Source organism: Lepisosteus oculatus, chromosome 6, assembly GCF_040954835.1.
Source record: "Lepisosteus oculatus isolate fLepOcu1 chromosome 6, fLepOcu1.hap2, whole genome shotgun sequence".
Taxonomy (NCBI): domain Eukaryota; kingdom Metazoa; phylum Chordata; class Actinopteri; order Semionotiformes; family Lepisosteidae; genus Lepisosteus; species Lepisosteus oculatus.
The window spans coordinates 30436321-30457366 of NC_090701.1; the positions used below are offsets into that span (position 1 = coordinate 30436321).

At 42.1% G+C, this 21046-nt stretch overlaps 2 protein-coding genes and 1 pseudogene across 2 annotated transcripts; all 3 read left to right on the forward strand.

Moving 5' to 3' along the window:
- The first annotated feature begins 1024 nt into the window (after window positions 1-1024).
- Window positions 1025-3946, forward strand: LOC138239420 (cathelicidin-2-like). Its single transcript, XM_069191191.1, has 4 exons — window positions 1025-1253; window positions 1811-1933; window positions 2299-2406; window positions 3775-3946. The coding sequence occupies exons 1-4, from the start codon at window positions 1074-1076 to the stop codon at window positions 3820-3822; spliced, it is 459 nt and encodes a 152-aa protein (XP_069047292.1). The 5' UTR covers window positions 1025-1073; the 3' UTR covers window positions 3823-3946.
- Window positions 3947-10983: 7037 nt separating this feature from the next.
- On the forward strand, window positions 10984-13260 carry LOC107078213 (cathelicidin-2-like). The gene is made up of 4 exons (XM_069191192.1): window positions 10984-11214; window positions 11771-11893; window positions 12256-12363; window positions 13086-13260. Exons 1-4 carry the CDS (start codon window positions 11035-11037, stop codon window positions 13131-13133), a joined length of 459 nt encoding a protein of 152 aa, XP_069047293.1. The 5' UTR covers window positions 10984-11034; the 3' UTR covers window positions 13134-13260.
- Window positions 13261-16646: 3386 nt separating this feature from the next.
- On the forward strand, window positions 16647-17921 carry LOC102693229 (uncharacterized; annotated as a pseudogene).
- The last annotated feature ends 3125 nt before the right edge of the window (window positions 17922-21046 follow it).

The following is a 21046-nucleotide window of genomic DNA, read 5'->3' on the forward strand; positions in this document are numbered from 1 at the left end:
AATGGGCAAAGTCCAAAGCAAGGCGATCCATCAGGAACAGATGGGTTAAAACCAGGAGCTGTGTCGGAACCGGCAGGGGGAACAGGAGTAGAAACAGAAGGTTAAAAACATAATGGAGCCAGGCGATTCCAGGTCCCAGGCTCGCACGATATGGGAATCAGATGCAGAGCCCGGACCTGACTGAGTGTCTGGCTTTTAAGGGGAATGGAAATGAGGCTGGTACAAGGGGCTGGTGCACAAAATTAGGTCCGAAGTGAAAAGAGCCGGAGCGCCCTTAAGGAGGAGGGACTACAATCGTGAAAATTGGCAGTCCAGGCCATTAAGACTGCAGGGTTCTGATTTTTTCATCCAAGTGTTATCCCAAGTAGGAAGTTTGCTCATAGTATGACAGTGGAAATGAAATACAAGGAAAAGGGAAAGGGGTAAAATATAGAAGAAAAACAGTAAATAAAGCAATCTGAACAATGAAGGAGAAAATAAGAAACCCAGCTCTCAGGAGAGCTTAGGAGTGACTGTAGCAATAAACACACAAATGTAGAAATTTAAAAGAGCAAGAGGTCACCTTAGTGCTTACCATCATGAGGAAATGCTGTAGGAGTTTTATTGTGTAGTTCTGGTCGTGTTATCACTGACCATTGCACTCCCTCTCTGAATGGGCTGTTCACGTACTCACATCTCTCTGACTGGCACAAAGAACATACTGTATCTTTACAAGATTAAGAAATTGATATTTTTGAAGGCCAAAATCAATATTTACTTTGAGGGGCACGATACATAAACACTCTCTACTCCTTTCCATGACTGTCTACTGTTACAATCAGTGTGCCATTGAGCAAGTTATTGATTTGCTTTAGTACTGCCTCCTTCATCTTGTTTTCAAATTTACTGGAAAGTTTGAAACTTGAAGTCATATCATGACACAATTCCCCCAAAATAAAGTTTCCTAAATTCCTCAAAGGCAAACATCCACCATGTTCTGCAGTGTGTTGCACAATTTCAGAACATTCAAAAGGCTGTCTGCTGTCTGGGGCAGATTATAAACACCATCTGAGAGTAAAGAGCTCACTGACAAGATGAGAACTTCAGTTGAATATCTGCTGCTGCTCTGCATGGCTGCTGTGGCCACTGTGTCTCTAGCAAAGAAGACCTTCAGCTACATGGATGCTCTCTCAGCAGCGACAGCTCATTACAACCAGGAAAGTGTGGAGACTAATGCTTTCAAACCTCCCAAAGTAGCTCCTCTAAAGGGAATGGTAAGTCAGTATTGTCCAAGTCTCAGATTGTTTTTGCCTGGAAGTGAATTCTAAAACAGTCTGTACATAAAGACAACAACAATTAACTTTGATCAAAGCACTGAAGCATATTAAAACATTTAATAACAGTAGCCTTTTTGTTTATGCTACCAAAAAGGTTGTACCTTAAGGCAGGGGTTCACTCTCCTGATCTTGGAGAACCACATAAAAGTACCTACTGTGTTTTTTTTTCAGCTGTGCTTAATGACCAAACTGAAGCCTTCATTAAACTAATAAGATTCTTGTTTGGAACAGAATGGAACAGAATATTGGCAAGCTTGCAATTTCTTCTCTTAAGTTTGGGAATTTTTTTTAATGAAATGTAATACTTGAAAGGCTGCCTCTAACATGTTGTAGATTTAAAAGCCATAAAACAGTTCAAAGTTGTCCAATTATTCAGTCAATTAAGGCTTCAATTGAGTAACTGAGAGCTGAAATTGTTAAAACGGGAAGGTGGTCAGCACAATGATTTATATGAATCTTATGCAGGATGTGTCATGGTTTTCTCTCTTTTTCAGTCAATGTTCATTCCTGGTGATGGCTCTGGAACCGAGTATACTATAAGATTCATTTTGAAGGAGACTGTGTGCCCCAAACTTGTGGATTATGGAAAGGAAGAATGTGACTTCAAGGAAAATGGGGTGAGCTCTAGCTGTGCTTCATTCTTCACTATAGCCAAAAATACTGTACCCCTGATATAATATGTTTTCTTTGCGCACCCTACAACTAACTTCTAAAATGGTATAATGTTAATTCCTGCTATTTAGTGAAATCAATTTGGGGAAACTAAACTGAAATCAATATGTTACTAGGCTCACAGTATTTATTATTTTGCTACTCTCTGGGTGATTTGCAAAGCAGGTCATTGATAACACCTTTGTTCTTTTGCAAAACACATCGCATTCAATTCATCCAGATATCTACCAAGAGATAGTACAGCCCTTAAACACTTCTCAAGTCCTATAGCAGTAAACAACAGTGGGCATTTCCTCTTTCTCTTTTGCAGTCTTTAAAGAAGTGCACAGGTCTTGTCACGGTTGTGAGGGCTAAGCCAGGAGAAGCAAACGCTGTAGTAGTGACCTGTGAAGAAGTTACAGACCCAGAAGAGCGCAAGGTAAATCCTTCAAAAAAGTAGCTTAAAAGCCATCTCTGGAGTAAATTATTTCAACAGTGAATGTTTTGACATTGAATAAGGTTTGCATATTTTTTATGTTTAAAATATTATCTTCAACATAAATATGACATACCCTGATGCCTAGTGTAATTTAATCATGTACAGTATCACATTTTCTAAATATAAAAGGTATGATCAGAACAATTACACACAATGGACAGTATTCAACAAATTGAACCTTTACTGGAATCATGAAACACATGACAAGCAAGTACTAAAATCATTATTACACATCATTGCCAGCAGCCATATCACCCTGCAACTCACAACTGGCAACCCACTGAAGCTCAGCAGGGGTGAGCCTTGTCAGCACGAGAATGGGAAACCTCCTGGGAAAAACTAAGATCGCTGCTGGAAGAGGTGTTAGTGGGGCCAGCAGGGGGCACTCACCCTGCGGTCTATGTGGGTCCTAATGCCCCAGTATAGCGACAGGGACACTATACTGTAAACAGGCACTGTCCTTCGGATAAGACGTAAAACCGAGATCCTGACTCTCTGTGGTCATTAAAAATCCCAGGGCGTTTCTCAAAAAGAGTAGGGATGTTACCCTGGCGTCCTGGACAAGTTTCCCATTGGTCTTTACCAATCATGGCCTCCTAATAATCCCCATCTATGAATTGGCTTCATTACTCTGCTCTCCTCCCCACTGAGAGCTGGTGTGTGGTGAGCGTTCTGGCGCACTATGGCTGCCGTCGCATCATCCAGGTGGCTGCTGCACATTGGTGGTGGTGGAGGGGAGTCCCTGTCATTACTTGTAAAGCGCTTTGAGTGGAGTGTCCAGAAAAGTGCTATATAAGTGTAAGCAATTATTATTATTATGATGAAACACATGACAAGCAAGTACTAAAATCATCATTACACCTGGTAATATGTCCAGATATGAAATATATTTGTCTTAATCTTGTTTTTAAACCCAGACCTATCATACTTGGTGTTTTACTTGCTTTTCCACTTAATGATATAAATCCAGATTTGTCTCAGTATATTTAATGCCCCCTGATTTGTGAGTAGTTTGATGTCTGTGAATCACTAAGACATTTCTTCAATGAGATATTTATGTGAAAAAAGACTGCATTTAAGAAGAATAGAAAGAAAGCGGCCCAGAAAATATCAATAATTCAAATGTGCTTTTATGTCAGAATCTCAGAATGCCTGAAACACAAAAATATAAGAAATAATAAAAAAAAATAGTTTGTAAGGCTATTTGGTGCCAATACATGTTCTATTTTTTAAAGTTTTTCTTGAATGATCAAAAAGTACTGTACATAATGTCTTTTCCTCACCTGCTATCTTTAATCTCTATTTCAGAAACTTGAAGAACCACCCAGCTGGTGGTATCTTTTTGGTAGATCATAAGAACATGTCAGGAACAGCAGCATTGTGCCTGGAGCTCACCTGCGGACAATTGTGAACTATATTTATGTTGTATAAACTATTGTGGAAGAAGATTTTATTCAATAAAGCTTTCTGAATTAATGAATGTTATTTGGTTGCTTTTATGTGTTTTGAAGAACCATTGAAACCACACACATTGTGTTTTTTTTAATTTACTTTCTTCATTTATGAGTCATTGTATACAGTAGGACCCTTTCCACAAATTATTTAGGGAAGTGGAATTTCTTTGGGCCTTCAAAGAGCAACAAAGGAAAATAAAGAGCAGAAGCCCTTTCCTGTCAAGTTAAGTCATCTTTTCATGAGGACCTATTTCTCTAGGTTAATTATTTTATATATTTTTCAATAACCGAAAATTAACTTAGATTTCAGATCAGTTTTATTATTAAGATGAATAATCATACACATGTAGCCATCTTGACAATGTTTTTCCTATACCCTATGATGGAAAATATTTGTTGGCAGTAGAATCAGGAGATATTAGGATCATACAGGCATTGAACTCCAGGGTTCAATGGCAAAACCATTTCTGGTATCTGTGATAATAGTAAAGTCAGCTAGTATTTAAAACCTGGTACCTAGCTGTTCTTTGGGTTAAACAGTAATCCTTAAATTAATATTTACCCTATTTAATCAGTGTTAGCAACAAATAGTTATGAACTATCCACATAAAAACTATCCAGAATCTTCCAAAGCATTTGATAAATTGATTTGTCTGCTTTTAGAACACTTCAAAGACTTTTCATAGAACTAAGCAAAAATTATCTCTAGGTTGTAGGAATTTGTTCCCCAAAATTCCATATCAAAACTCCAAATGAAGTGGCCTTATCAGCGTTTGACCTAATTCTTTGTTTTAATTCACTTACTTTAAACTAGAACTTCTGAGGTAAAAGAAAAATACTTAAAACCACAAAAACCTAACTAACATTGTGGCTAGTCATATTGTGAAACTGTGGCAGAAATCTTAATATTAATTGAGGTTCACACCAGCAGGTCACCAACACCAATAATTTCATGTCTCTGATGCCCCACGTGAGAATGTTTATGTAGTGGCAATACTAATACGCCAGAATTAAGTGTTGCTGTGTTTTCCCAGGGAGGTCTCTCTCTCATCTCTGTGGTGCAGGACACACAGAGGTCATCCCTTGTGGGGTCTGATTTAAAGTGTTTTCTTACTGATAAGGAACAGTTCCCAGGATTAGTGATTGCCCAGCTATCATAATGGATGGGCTTGTCCTGGCACCAGGATGTCTGCTTAGGTCCACTCGGACCTTATAAACACCTGGCTGATGGTCCTAGAGTCAAGAGATCAATTTTACTCTTTCCAACAGTTGACCAACCAATCAGGAACCTGCAGGGCGTGGTAACCCCACATTGGTCTCATATGCCTGCCAAACTCTCAACCATTCATCGCCCATCTTTGTTCTACTTCAAAAACACAGCAGAGCTTAAACTTTCAGAACTTTGCTCCTCTGGCCACTCTCATGTTCTCTCAGACATCTTGGGTGTAGGTTTCTGCCTCATATGTTCCACTCTAAGTCTTATGCCTTTTTCTTTTGCTACCTGTTTTAGGTCGCCGAATGAGTCTGATGATATCAAATAAAATTTCAGCCCCAGTGTCAATCAGTTCCTCCCTGTGTAAGAGGTTTTCAATAGTGACCTTGATATTAATGCGTCTTACTTTTCCTCGCTGCTCTAACTCTCTTAAGAGTTGTTTAAAGCAGGCCTTTTCTGTGACTTTGGGGGTGGAGTCTGCACCTGAATCTGAGTCACTGACCTCCAGGCAAGAACCCTTCCACCCAATCAAATAGATTGAGGAAGAGGAAGGGGAAGGGTCTCCACCTCCTCCAGTGGAGGCGGGCGTGGCCCCCACTCCTGAAGTAGCGAGTATTAGTTCATTTACACTTCTGGTAGCCATCAGGAGAGGAGATCCTGGCTACACTAACAAGCAGAGACCCGCAGTTGCTGTTCCAGAAATGGAAGCTACAGTATATCGACAACGTAAGGGAATAACCAAGTGTTCATAGCTGCGCCATTCTCATAGCATCTAAGCCAGAGGCTCAGCTGTTTCTAAAAGTAAAACTACAAATCAGGGATTTTATGCCCTTGACTAGCACCAGCGTTACCTGCTTTTTAAATTGAATACCTGACTTGATCACAAAATACAATAATGATATTGATGATTTATAAAAAACACAGAACTGTATAATTCCTAAAGGGTGCTAAACATTTTTAATTAATCGATCTATCTTTATTGAAAAAATTAAAAGAAAACAAAATAATTTAGAGATCAGTCTAATGTACTGACAGATGGCTCCTTGAGGAAGCCACTAGCTCGGCTCAATACCAGACACCCAGTGGTCTGGAGCCAGGAAGGACGCCTGGTAATTGGGAAGAGTTGTTGAATTTGACAGGAAATGGAATTCCACTGGCGGATAAAGCTATTCGGATAGGCTCTCTACTAAACTAACCATTGCTTTAAGTAATTATTGGAGTTTAAAATGTCTTTGTGGGAAGTAAGAGATTCAGTGTACATTTAGGCTGAAGAAAAGAAAGAAGGAAAGTGTAATGGAATCGTTCTTTCAGGACCCTAAACAGACGACACGATCCTGGGTAGAGTTAGGAAAACACGGGGAAAAAGCATGAGGGAGTTGGGAATGAAAACGGGGTGGAAATCCAAAACCGGGTGGTCCATCCAAGACGAAGAGAATAAGAACGGGAACTGGGTCGGAACCAGCAGGAACAGGAACTTAAAAGCTTGATGGGACCAGGCACTTCCAGGAACAGGGAGCAGGTGCGGGAAATGAGTAAAGAACAAGGAAGGACTGGAGCGTTCTTAAGAGGAGGGGTTTACGAACTTGACAGAAAGTGAGAACTCCACAGCTAGGTGTTCTTAGTAGAGCCAGAATGTTTTAGGCATTAGTTGTGTTTTAGGCAGAATGTTTTAGGCAAACTACAGGCAGCTTGAAGAAGATATATCAGCGCTTTCCTGAGGTACACCAAGTTGCGTGGGTAATTCCTTTACAAGGTTATGGATGTGTTGCTGCCATGATATAGGAGTTGCTTTCTGGACCAGAGGTGACATGAGATATCAGTGTTAGTTATATAAGAAAAACTGTAATATGTTCAGCTATTGTTTGTTTGTTGTGAGCTTTTTTATAGATGAAGGGCTAACTTTCCAAAATGCACTCTAATGTAAAAGACACTGTTATTGTTGATCTTCGCCACAAATACACCCTTAGTTCTCTTAGCATTCTAATTGATATTAAGTTTATTGCTTTCAAAAAAAGATGTATTATTGTACTAAAAGTAACTGCTGAGTTTTGGGAAGCTGTGAACAGAGCACACTGTACTCTTGCTCTGTGTACCTGAGGCCTCAGAGAGGGTGGTGAAACAGAGTGAGAAAGTGAAGAAATGGAGGGTGGTACCCAGAAATAAATGGTGAAATGTTATACTTTAGATTCATAATAATCTTTTATCTCAAACCTAAATGTAATTATTACGCTTTTTACTGTAAGTAAGAACCATGTATTCATGTCCTAATCAGGCAATTTGTTCTGTTAACCAGAACATTTAAATGCATACAGTATATTAAAATTTACAGGAATTATGAAATCACAATCAGTTATTTCAACATACATATTAAAAAAACTACCACAGCAGTTAAAGTATTAAGATCACATAAACAACACTCCAAATTCCTGTTGGCCTGTCAGACATTGGTGAGAAGCAGGCTACTATCAGTGCACCCCTAAAGTCATTTTTACTTCCAGCCCTTTAAAATTAATGTAATGTTTAATCAAACTAAGTATAGGAAATAGAATTAACTATTTAAAAATGCAACAATACAAACATGTTTTATGTGTTTAAAAGCTATTTACATTCTGTTGATATCTTCATTTTAAGTTAAAATTGAGCCATAATTAACCAAACATGGTGACAAAAACTGTACACAATCCTTTGTATACAGTCATACTTCTGGATTATAAAATGAACACGGCATTGCTTATTTAAAAACCTTCCACTTTTATCTACATATCATACAATACAATTAACCTGTTTTATTTCGGTCCCACAATTTCTAGAGGAGAACAATTAATGTGTCAGCATAAAAACCTAGTGTACGTTTTATTTATATCTTCTGCTGTTATATGCATGCAATACACCACACTGTCTACTTTAAATGTCTCAGTTTTACATGTCTTCATTTGTTGGTGTTATTTGCAAATTTCACTCGTTTACTATAACAGAATCATGATTCGCTAGCAGCCATATCACTCTGCAACTCACAACTGGCAGCCCACTGAAGCTAAGTAGGTATGAGCCTGGTCAGTACCTGGATGGGAAACCTCCTGGGGTTGCTGCTGGAAGAGGTGTTAGTGGGGCTAGCAGGGGGTGCTCACCCTGCGGTCTATGTGGGTCCTAATGCCCCAGTATAGTGATGGGGACACTATACTGTAAACAGGCGCCGTCCTTTGGATGAGATGTAAAACAGAGGTCCTGACTCTCTGTGGTCATTAAAAATCCCAGGGGGTTTCTCGAAAAGAGTAGGTGTGTAACCCCGGCGTCCTGACCAAATTTCCCATTGGCCCTCACCACTCATGGCCTCCTAATAATCCCCATCTATGAATTGGCTACATTACTCTGCTCTCCTCCCCACTGATAGCTGATGTGTGGTGAGCATTCTGGCGCACTATGGCTGCTGTCCCATAATCCAGGTGGATACTGCATATAGGTGGTGGTGGAGGGGAGTCCCCATTACCTGTAAAGCGCTTTGAGTGGAGTGTCCAGAAAAGTGCTATATAAGTGTAACCAATTATTTATTATTATTAATGATTATTATCTTGTTTCCCTGTGGTATTTATCATGTTAAATAAGAAAGTTTTCTACAGTTTTCCTTCTTGGTCTGTCTTTTAAAATGGTAAAACTTTCCCTGTCATTATTACTTTTAGCAAGGAAATGTATTTAATCAACTGGATTAAGAAAAAAACACCTGCTTTGTCATTTTTTTGGTGTATATAGTATACATCTGCACCCAAACCATCAAATAAATTAACAACAATGGCTTATAGATGTGCTGTTTAAGGAACATCAATCACACATTTTAGAAATGATACATAAAAAGGAATTAATGTCAGATTTCAATGAGGTAATCACTGCAAGCAAAGTGCAGCTTGCAGGAGTATTCATTTTTTCAGAACATTGTGCCATGTGAAGAGATTTATATTTATAAATTGCACATTATTCTTATTTATGTATTTTGTCACATCCAAGAATAAAAAGAGTTAATTTATTCTATTTCTTATCTATTTGGGTCTTATGTCGGAAGGACTTACAGACCACACTTGAGAGAGTCAGAATTACTGCAGATTGTGCGGGGTGATATCTAGTGAGTTGGAGACCATTCTGTGTAAGTAGGAGCCACTCTCAAGGTCGATAAAACTGTTCTCAGCAGAATGTGCTAAAATGCTTAGGGGATTACCATCAAGAGCATAGTGGAGGATTCCTAATGTTGATAAACTAAGAGTTGAGACAATGTCATAATTGGTGTACTCAAGGCCAAGAAAGCTGTCCTGTGCTGATTATTCCTTATAATGACATTGTTTTTGACACTAAGGGCAGCTGATCAAGGTCTAGTCAGTGTTTTAAGGAAAGTGTTGGTGTTTATGGCAGCATTATGGTGCAGTGCATAGCATAAATGTCTCACAACAATGGAATCCTGGGTTTAAGTCCTGGGGTACTATCTGCATGGTATTAGTATGCTCTCTCTGTCTTTGCATTGGTGTCTTCTGGGTGCTCCAGTTAACCTACAGTACTGGACTGGTAGCTTGCTAACTGGGATTTGCCCCTGCTCCCTGTCATCCTGACCAGGATTAAGTGTTTTAGAAAATGGATGGATGGATATTGGAATTGGTGTAACGGACAGTTCTTTCCGGACCCTATGCGGACGACACAATTAGGGGAAATGTGAGGAAACACTGGGGAAAAAGTCATGCAGGAGACAGGAATGAGGACAGGGGGGCGTGTCCATGGTGTGCTGGTGCACAGGGGTGGTGTGGCCAAGGCAAACAATGCAAAAGTAATCCAGACAGGGAATCCAAAAAATGGGCAAAGTCCAAAGCAAGGCGATCCATCAGGAACAGATGGGTTAAAACCAGGAGCTGTGTCGGAACCGGCAGGGGGAACAGGAGCAGAAACAGAAGGTTAAAAACATAATGGAGCCAGGCGATTCCAGGTCCCAGGCTGGCACGATATGGGAATCAGATGCAGAGCCCGGACCTGACTGAGTGTCTGGCTTTTAAGGGGAATGGAAATGAGGCTGGTACAAGGGGCTGGTGCACAAAATTAGGTCCGAAGTGAAAAGAGCCGGAGCGCCCTTAAGGAGGAGGGACTACAATCGTGAAAATTGGCAGTCCAGGCCATTAAGACTGCAGGGTTCTGATTTTTTCATCCAAGTGTTATCCCAAGTAGGAAGTTTGCTCATAGTATGACAGTGGAAATGAAATACAAGGAAAAGGGAAAGGGGTAAAATATAGAAGAAAAACAGTAAGTAAAGCAATCTGAACAATGAAGGAGAAAATAAGAAACCCAGCTCTCAGGAGAGCTTAGGAGTGACTGTAGCAATAATCACACAAATGTAGAAATTTAAAAGAGCAAGAGGTCACCTTAGTGCTTACCATCATGAGGAAATGCTGTAGGAGTTTTATTGTGTACTTCTGGTCGTGTTATCACTGACCATTGCACTCCCTCTCTGAATGGGCTGTTCACGGACTCACATCTCTCTGACTGGCACAAAGAACATACTGTATCTTTACAAGATTAAGAAATTGATATTTTTGAAGGCCAAAATCAATATTTACTTTGAGGGGCACGATACATAAACACTCTCTACTCCTTTCCATGACTGTCTACTGTTACAATCAGTGTGCCATTGAGCAAGTTATTGATTTGCTTTAGTACTGCCTCCTTCATCTTGTTTTCAAATTTACTGGAAAGTTTGAAACTTGAAGTCATATCATGACACAATTCCCCCAAAATAAAGTTTCCTAAATTCCTCAAAGGCAAACATCCACCATGTTCTGCAGTGTGTTGCACAATTTCAGAACATTCAAAAGGCTGTCTGCTGTCTGGGGCAGATTATAAACACCATCTGAGAGTAAAGAGCTCACTGACAAGATGAGAACTTCAGTTGAATATCTGCTGCTGCTCTGCATGGCTGCTGTGGCCACTGTGTCTCTAGCAAAGAAGACCTTCAGCTACACGGATGCTCTCTCAGCAGCGACAGCTCATTACAACCAGGAAAGTGTGGAGACTAATGCTTTCAAACCTCCCAAAGTAGCTCCTCTAAAGGGAATGGTAAGTCAGTATTGTCCAAGTCTCAGATTGTTTTTGCCTGGAAGTGAATTCTAAAACAGTCTGTACATAAAGACAACAACAATTAACTTTGATCAAAGCACTGAAGCATATTAAAACATTTAATAACAGTAGCCTTTTTGTTTATGCTACCAAAAAGGTTGTACCTTAAGGCAGGGGTTCACTCTCCTGATCTTGGAGAACCACATAAAAGTACCTACTGTGTTTTTTTTTCAGCTGTGCTTAATGACCAAACTGAAGCCTTCATTAAACTAATAAGATTCTTGTTTGGAACAGAATGGAACAGAATATTGGCAAGCTTGCATTTTCTTCTCTTAAGTTTGGGATTTTTTTTAATGAAATGTAATACTTGAAAGGCTGCCTCTAACATGTTGTAGATTTAAAAGCCATAAAACAGTTCAAAGTTGTCCAATTATTCAGTCAATTAAGGCTTCATTTGAGTAACTGAGAGCTGAAATTGTTAAAACGGGAAGGTGGTCAGCAGAATGATTTACATGACTCTTATGCAGGATGTGTCATGGTTTTCTCTCTTTTTCAGTCAATGTTCATTCCTGGTGATGGCTCTGGAACCGAGTATACTATAAGATTCATTTTGAAGGAGACTGTGTGCCCCAAACTTGTGGATTATGGAAAGGAAGAATGTGACTTCAAGGAAAATGGGGTGAGCTCTAGCTGTGCTTCATTCTTCACTATAGCCAAAAATACTGTACCCCTGATATAATATGTTTTCTTTGTGCACCCTACAACTAACTTCTAAAATGGTATAATGTTAATTCCTGCTATTTAGTGAAATCAATTTGGGGAAACTAAACTGAAATCAATATGTTATTAGGCGCACAGTATTTATTATTTTGCTACTCTCTGGGTGATTTGCAAAGCAGGTCATTGATAACATCTTTGTTCTTTTGCAAAACACATCGCATTCAGTTCATCCAGATAACTACCAAGAGATAGTACAGCCCTTAAACACTTCTCAAGTCCTATAGCAGTAAACAGTGGGCATTTCCTCTTTCTCTTTTGCAGTCTTTAAAGAAGTGCACAGGTCTTGTCATGGTTGTGAGGGCTAAGCCAGGAGAAGCAAGCGCTGTAGTAGTGACCTGTGAAGAAGTTACAGACCCAGAAGAGCGCAAGGTAAATCCTTCAAAAAAGTAGCTTAAAAGCCATCTCTGGAGTAAATTATTTCAACTGTGAATGTTTTGACATTGAATAAGGTGTGCATATTTTTTGTTTTAAATATTATCTTCAACACAAATATGACATACCCTGATGCCTAGTGTATTTTAATCATGTACAGTATCACATTTTCTAAACATAAAAGGTATGATCAGAACAATTACACGTGATTGCCAGTATTCAACAAATTGAACCTTTACTGACAATCATGAAACACATGACAAGCAAGTACTAAAATCATCATTACACCTGGTAATATGTCCAGATATGAAAAATATTTGTCTTAATCTTGTTTTTAAACCCAGACCTGTCATACTTGGTGTTTTACTTGCTTTTACACTTAATGATTGAAATCCAGATTTTTCTCAGTATGTTTAATGCCTCCTGATTTGTTAGTAGTTTGATGTCTGTGAATCACTAAGACACTCTTCAATGAGATATTTATGTGAAAAAGGACTGTATTTAAGAAGAAAAGAAAGAAAGAAAGTGGCCTAAAAATATCAATATTTCAATTGTGCTTATATGTCATAATCATAGAATGCCTGAAAAACTAAACAAAAACAAATAATTAAAATGGCTTTTTTGTGCCAATACGTGTAATGTTTTTTTTAGTTTTTCTTGAATTATCAAAAAGTACGTAATGTCTTTTTATTACCTGCTATCTTTAATCTCTATTTTAGAAACTTGAAGAACCACCCAGCTGGTGGTATCTTTTTGGTGGATCATAAGAACATGTCAGGAATAGCAGTATTTTCCCAGAAGCTCACCTGCGGACTTTTGTGACCAAGATTTATGTTTATCATTGTACTGACCATTGTGGATGATTTGATTCAATAAAGCTCTTTTATTACATGCTTTCTGTATGCTTTTGTGTGTTTTGAAGAACCACTGTGGTCGGCAACATTTTTATATAAGGTTTTCTATATTAATTCACTTCATTTAAGAGTCATTATATACAGTACAGTAGGAGCCTTTCCACAGATTATTTGGGGAAGCAGAATTCCTCTGGGCCTTCAAAGAGCAACAAAGGAAAATAAAGAGCAGAAGCCCTTTCTTATCCAGTTAAGTCATCTTTTCGTGAGGACCTACAGTATTGCACTAGATTAATTCTTTTATATATTTTTCAATAACCAAATAATAACCTATGACACAAAAAATAAACTTCAATTTCAGATCAGTTTAATTATTAAGAGAAATAATTATAACACGTGTAGCCATCTTGACAATGTTTTTACTTTACCCTATGATGGAAAATATTTGTTGGCACATACAGTACAGTAGAATCAGGAGATATTAGGATCATACAGGCACTGAACTCCAGGGTTCAGCTGTGTTATCTTTGAAGTTTTAACTGTCTGGGATAAAGTAAAGTCAGCATGTATTTAAAACCTGGTACCTAGCTGTGCTATGGGTTAAACATTTATCCTTAAATTAATATTTAACCTATTTAATTAGGGGCTTGCCACACTTATGAACTCTACATGAAAAATCTTCCAAACCATTTGATAGATCACTCTGAAAAATCTTTCTTCAGCACATCTGTCCAGGAGATTGTCTGCTTTTAGGTCACTTCAAAGAATTTTCATAGAAGTAAGCAGAAATTATCCCTAGGTTGTAATGTTCCTCAAAATTCTTGTCTAAACTCCAAATGAAGTTATCAGTGTTTAACTAATTCTTTGTATTAATTAATTTACTATAAACTAGAACATTCGAGTAAAAAGAAAAACACTTAAAACCACAAAAACTTAAATGGAGTTTTTAATTAAAGTTCGGGAGGAATGAAAGCAGCCGAGCTCATTCGACACAGCTGCCGCAATTCCCACTAATCCTGACGTAAGCAACCGGTCACCATACATATCAAATGTCACCCTCTCCTCTTCCTTGTTCGTTTTCTGCATGGTTCGTTTTCGCCTAGCTCGAATCCATGCTCCCTTCTCATGGATCTGCAAATTCGCTGCTCCAATGAAGACCTTTTCTGCAGCACAGCAGACTCTCCTACCCCTCTTGTCCAGTCTTCCCCCCCCCCGCTCCCCTCACCTCCGTCTCATCGCCTCCTTCACCCGCCTTGCCACATCAGCGCCGCTCATTTCCCAGCCAGTCCTCACAAGATTCAACTCCTCGCCGAAGACTGCGTTCTGCCGTCGTAGTCCCTCTCTCACCACAAACCCAGCCTTCCCGTCCCTCCACGGCAAAGTCTCCAAATAACCCCCGCTTCTCTCGAGGATGTCCCAGCCGCCGCGCTTCACGCACATCGGCTCCCCCTTCTCCTGGATCATCTCTTGCGATTTCCAACTGGACCGTAGCATGGAGTCCGTTTTAAAAGAAACGCTTCCAAAAAAGCCCTGTTTTCCCTGTACTTAACCGCAGTCTACACAAAGGAAACATCAGCCACACAGCTTCCCCCGGCGCCCTCCGATGACACCACCCGCGCCGCCGCCACTCATCCCAACGTGAGGACCCCGAGTCCGTCCGCGCCTCTGCCTGTCGCGTCTTCTGTCTTGTCTTGTCCTGATATATCTGTGTCTGTGTGTGTCTTCCCCAACCAATCCATTCCTCTGCTGAACAACAGCACCTAGCTTCTTCCGCCCAGCCTCTTTCCCTAAACTCCTTGCTGCCGGGTCTAAGGCCCCAGACTCACGCCCCTCCCCAACCCCATTCTCTGCTTAATCTAATTTCTGCACTCTCTTCTGTCTCTACCTCCGGCGTCCAACACGGCTCAAGCTCCGCCAGCTTGGTGCCTTCGGCCCCGGTTTCTTTTCTTTCGGCCCCTGCTGCGGTCTCCACGGCCCAAAGGCCATCCAGTAAACGACCCCCAGCCCAGCCAGCAGGTGGCTCTTATCCTCCCCCACCCCCTGGCGTCCAAGACGACTCGGCAGCCTCCTCAGTCCTTCACGCAGCCTTTGCCCCTGCTTCAATTCCTCCTCAACAGCCTTCGGCATCCATATCCCAAGCATGAGCTTCAGGCCCCAGATCTGTCTAACCCTCCTACCACAATCTGCTTTCCTCTCTTCTTCCCTCCTCATCCTCTCCCATCCCCGGTGTCCAACACGGCATCAGTCATCACATGCCTTCGGCCCTGGATTCCAATCTCCCTTTAACTAAGGACTTTTCTCTCCGAACAGCTGTTCCTCTCCCAGCTCCTCCTAACGCACTAAAGTTTAGTCCTCCTCCCATTTCCTTTTCACTCCAGCAGCAAATCTACGAGGTGCAGACATCAATCTAGCTCACCTTCTCTCTTCCTCCACTTACAACTCCGATTCCAGAACAGTCGACTGCGGCTCGATTTCAGTTACTCTCAAATCTTCTGACCCTCACTCTGCTTCAGTCCTTCGAATTTCCGACTTCTGCTTGGCTTTCAGCATTTTTCTCGACATCATGTGCTCCGCCTTTCCTGAACGTCATCAGGAACTTGACGATTACATGCACATCATCCTCGATCTATTTGTCCGTTTCGAGGGCTCCCTGTTTTACGACTACCACAAGCAGTTCTCGGCCAAGGCCGCTGCCCGCCTAATCCAATGGAACCAGCGCACCTACTGGGGAGCTCTCGACATTGAGCTTTACTGCCGCACTTTCGCCGGCATCAGAGCTCTTTCCTGCGATTTCTGTTCCTCTTGGACACATCCATCAAATCTTTGTCCAAATACAGTCCACAAGCCCAACCCCGACTCTGCCCCTTCTCCCCCTCAGCATCAATTCTCCCGCCAGGTCTTCTTCAAACCTTCCCGGTCCAGAGACGTTCGCGATCGCCCCATCGTGATGATCAGAGGTCAACAAATTTGCAACAACTTCAATTCCTCAACATGCACCTCTTCCCTTTGTCGCTTCCTCCACATTTGCAGCTTCTGCGGCGAAGCTCACGCTCGCTCCGCCTGCCCCCGCCGGCCTTTCCATGCTCGCTCCACCTTCAGCGTTCCCAAATGACTACTGGCTTTTTTGTCTACCCCAATCGATATCCCCGCTCTTGCTTCCGAACTGCTCCGTCACCCCGACCCCTCTTCCACCCACAACTTACTCGACGGCCTTTCCTTCAGATTCTCACCAGGCCTGTGCACACTTCCTTCTTCCCCCGTCTTTTGCAAAAATTTGCAATCTGCCACCGCCGATCCCCAGTCCGTTGATTCCTTGTTAGCATCTGAAGTCGAGAATGGTTTCATGATCGGCCCACTTGACTCTCCCCCATTCCCCGTATACCGCATCAATCCCATCGGTATAGCGGTCCGTAAGTATTCCGGTAAAAAAAACGCCTTATAATCGACTTGTCAGCCCCCCATAACTCCCCCGTGGCAAGTGTAGCCTTATTCCCAGTTCAGACTTCTCCCTCCACTATGCCACAATCGACCATGCCATTTCTCTCATCACAATCGCAGGTCCGGGCGCCTGGCTCGCTAAGGCCGACATCTCCAGTGCCTTTAAAGTTATGCCTCTCGATCCAGACTTCTGGCACCTCTTTGGAGTTCATTGGCGGAACAAGTTTTTCTTTGCAGTCCGCCCTTACTTTCGGATGCAGGAGTAGCCCAAAAATTTTTGATACCTTAGCCGAAGCTCTCTGCTGGATCCTCTTAAATAACTATAGGCTTCCTTTTCTCGTCCACCTTCACGACGATTTCCTTACCATTTTCCTCACTCCCCACCCGCAAGAGCCTCTTCCACACTTACTTCCGTTTTCGGGAAACTAGGGGTACCTCTCGCCACAGACAAAACAACCGGTCCCTCTCATATAATCCAATTCCTCGGGATCACCCTCAATTCCATCAATTTCTCTGCCTCCCTGCCTCGCGACAAGATCGACAGGATCCAGACGTATATCTCTACCTATTCTTCCGCCAAATCTTGCACAAAGAGGGAACTTCTCTCTCTGCACGGCTACCTCAATTACACCATGCGTATCATTCCCCAAGGACGGTCATTCATCTCCTACCTTCTCGACCTCGCCTCTTCCGTGTCCTCTTATCAGCACCACGTAAGCCTTTCAGCCAACTGCAAATCCGAGCTCAGGCTCTGGCAGCTTTTCTTGGCCAACTGGAATGGCATATCTCTCTTCTACGATGACCTCCTCTCCGATGCCGAGGATATCCAGCTTTTCACAGACGCAGCCCCCTCAGTCAGTTTTGGAGGCTATTACAAAGGCCAGTGGTTTGCGGCCCCTTGGCCTCCTGAACTCTCTTCGATCCCTCTCGCCGACCAGTCATCGGCCCTGTTCAAAATATTTCCAATTGTCGTTGCAGCTTCTCTTTGGGGCCACAATTGGAAACAAAAATCCGTCTTTATCCATTCGGACAACTATGCAGTAGTCCATATAATCAACAAAGGAAGGTCTTCATCCCGATCTATCATGAAATTTCATGAATGGATTTCTCTCACACATCAATTCGTCCTCGTAGCTGCTCACATTCCAGGTCACCTTAATGAGATAGCTGACTCTTTCTCTCGCTTTCAATTTCAGAAATTCAGGAACTGATGCAAGACCGAACCCATGCACGGTACCTCCCTATTCGGAACTCACGTTCCTCTGAATCATCCTTTCCATCACTATGTCCAGCTGGCCCAGCAAACTATCCTCTTAGGGATTGCCCCTTGAATCTCAACTCTTACTGGACTGCCTGGAAGGGCTTCCAATCCTTCCACCTCTCAACGAACATAAAATTCCCTTCTTTCGATATTCTCACTGTATCATCCTTCGTTTGCTATTGTAGAAACTCACTCAAGGTATGAGCATCCACCACCAAAGTATACCTGTGCGGCATCCACTTCTTCTATAAACTCCTTTCCGGCACGACCTGTCCCTCCCTTATCCACCCTCAAATTAGTCTCCTGCTTAAAGGCTTTCAGCGGCTTGAAAAACCACTTCCGAACCAACGCGCAGCACTTACTTCGGACATCCTTGAATCCTGCATCTACATTCTCAGGTCGGGTTACCACTCACCCTGGGTCGACCGCACTCTCGAATCTTTATTCTTGTTAGCCTTCTTCGGCTTCCTAAGATGCCCTGAAATTACCGCTGCTTCCACATCCTTTGATCCCTATTCTCAACCCTGTTTATCCGACATCTCCATCTTATCTTCCGATACACTGACCTTCTATCTCAAGAAAAGCAAAACCGACCAACTCGGGTCTGGCGCTCTCATCTATTATTTCAAACTCTGTTCATACGTAAGCCCGTACGAGCCTCTATCCCATTACGCACATCTTCGCACCGCTGCCGGAGCTTTGCCTACTGACCCTCTGACGAGAAGGACCGTATCGTGACCCGCAACTGGTTCCTCTCTCACCTCTACGACATCCTTCTAACCGCCGGATACCCTCCTGAACAATTCTCTGGGCACTCCTTCAGATCAGGGGCCGCGTCCTCTGCCGCTCGCCAAGGCATACTCAAGTATCTAATCAAGCAACTCGGCCGTTGGTCCTCCGAGGCTTATCATGCATACGTCAAAACTAACCCCAGTACCCTCAAGCAGGCACTTTCTCTCCTCGGCTGAATTAGTTTAATAATCATTTGGTTTTTGTTTTTGTTTTGTTTTTTTCTGCACTGGTGACTGGGGGTCCCGCTTGGTTCTTTTGGGGGGTCCTATCCTCCCCGTCCAACGGCTGGGAGGTCGGCCCTCAGCCAAGTGGGTTACGCCAAATCTCCACATCTCAACAAATGATTTTAATTTCTCCCAAGCTTTCGGCTGCCGTCACTTCTCATGAACTAAAATTGTGGCTAGACATATTGTAATAAAGTGTCAAAAATTGAGGTCACCAGATGTGGGTGGCAGAGAACAATTTCATCTCTCTGACGCTCCACATGAGAATGCTAACAAGCAGAGATCACCTGCAGCTGGACTAGCCATTGAAATAGCCATTTCCATTGGAGTTTATGATGTCTTTGTGGGAAGTAAGAGATTCAGTGTGCATTTAGGCTGAAGTGAAAAAAAAGGGAGAAAGTGAGAACTCCATGGCTAGGAGTTCTTAGTAGAACCAGATTGTGCTGGGCATTAGGCCTGTTGGCTCACTACACTTCAGGCAGCTTGAAGAAGATATACAGTATCAACGCTGTCCTGAGCTACACCTCAGATCCTGGACGGCCAAGTTGCGTGGGTAATTCCTTTACAAGGTTATGGATGTGTTGCTGCCATGATATAGGAGTTGCTTTCTGGACCAGAGGTGACATGAGATATCAGTGTTAGTTATATAAGAAAAAACTGTAATATGTTCAGCTATTGTTTGTTTGTTGTGAGCTTTTTTATAGATGAAGGGCTAACATTCCAAAATGTACTCTAATACAAAAGACACAGTTATTGTTGTAGCTTGCAACAAATACATCCTTAGTTCTCTTAGTATTCTAACTGGTATTGATTTCATTGTAGACATAAGTTTACAAACAGCTTGGCCTCTGGATGTATGGGAAGCTGTGCGAGTTTTGGGAACCCCTGAACAGAGCACACTGTACTCTTGCTCTGTGTACCTGAGGCCTCAGAGAGGGTGGTGAAACAGAGTGAGAAAGTGAGGAAATAGAGGGTGGTTGGGCCTGCCTGAAGGGAAGAACAGAGGGTCTGCAGCTGTGCCAGTGTTGGACACATCATCAGAAATTTCCAAATGTTCTTGTTTACAGTATATGACCTTCAATCAATTCACAACAGGCCTGGGAAAAAAGAACACATTTTAAATGGGTAATGTAAATAAGTTAGTGTAGCCTCCCCGGCAGTGGACTGGACCATCGTCCTTCGACCCCTTCCCAGCAGCAGTTCCCCTTTCCTTCCATAAGAGTTACAGTATATAAGAGGGGACCCCGAGGCATGGCATTAGCTCTCTTTTTCCCTCACGGGATTCTAGAGGTTACCTTGCAGCTGTGAGCTCTGTCTTCCATATCCCACATTCCCCCACCGCACTTCTATATACAAAAGGGCAATAAAGTCCTCTCCTTACTGCTGCAGCTCGCCTTCTGTCTGCTCACTCTCTCATCCTCACTCCGAGTCAACTGATTTGCCACATTAATATTAATTCAATCTGAAAATAACTAAGAATTTGTATCTCCTGAGAATAGCTCCAGCTATATGTATTATAACCTCTATCAAAACAACCTTATTGATGTTTAAGGTGCTTCACTATGTGCAAATCGTGTGATACTGTTTTGTAGATACCATGATTAACACCTGGCTAGAGTATACATCTGAAGTTCTCCGCAGCTTCAAAGTAAGAATCTCTGGTTTGTCTTGGTGTAGCAGGGTGGAAGAGCCAGACTTATAGTAACAAGGTTGAACCAGCAGGAGGTGGTGTTGCGGTTGTCCAGGGCAAACATTCCTAACACTCCAACAAGAGAATTTGGGAATTGGCCACACTTGGGGAAACCAGCTTCCCCTAAAAGCACTCAGGGAAGAGTCAGAGGTTGTCTGAAAAACCCTCACAGTCACACTTGGCAGTGAGTTCTAAAAGATATCTGGGTGAGATTCTGGAAAAACATTTTTCCCAACTGTATACCCAGTCTTTAGGTTGAGTGAAGTCTGTTGAAGACTCATTCAGTTTAGTAATAGCCCTGATCATTTCTGTGTTGACTTTTGACGGGGTGAGGATTTTCCACTGCTTCAAGGGTGGCTAAGGTGTAGGATGGTTTCCTGAACCATTTAACCTCCCTTATCCTTGGGTGGCATTTATGTAAAGA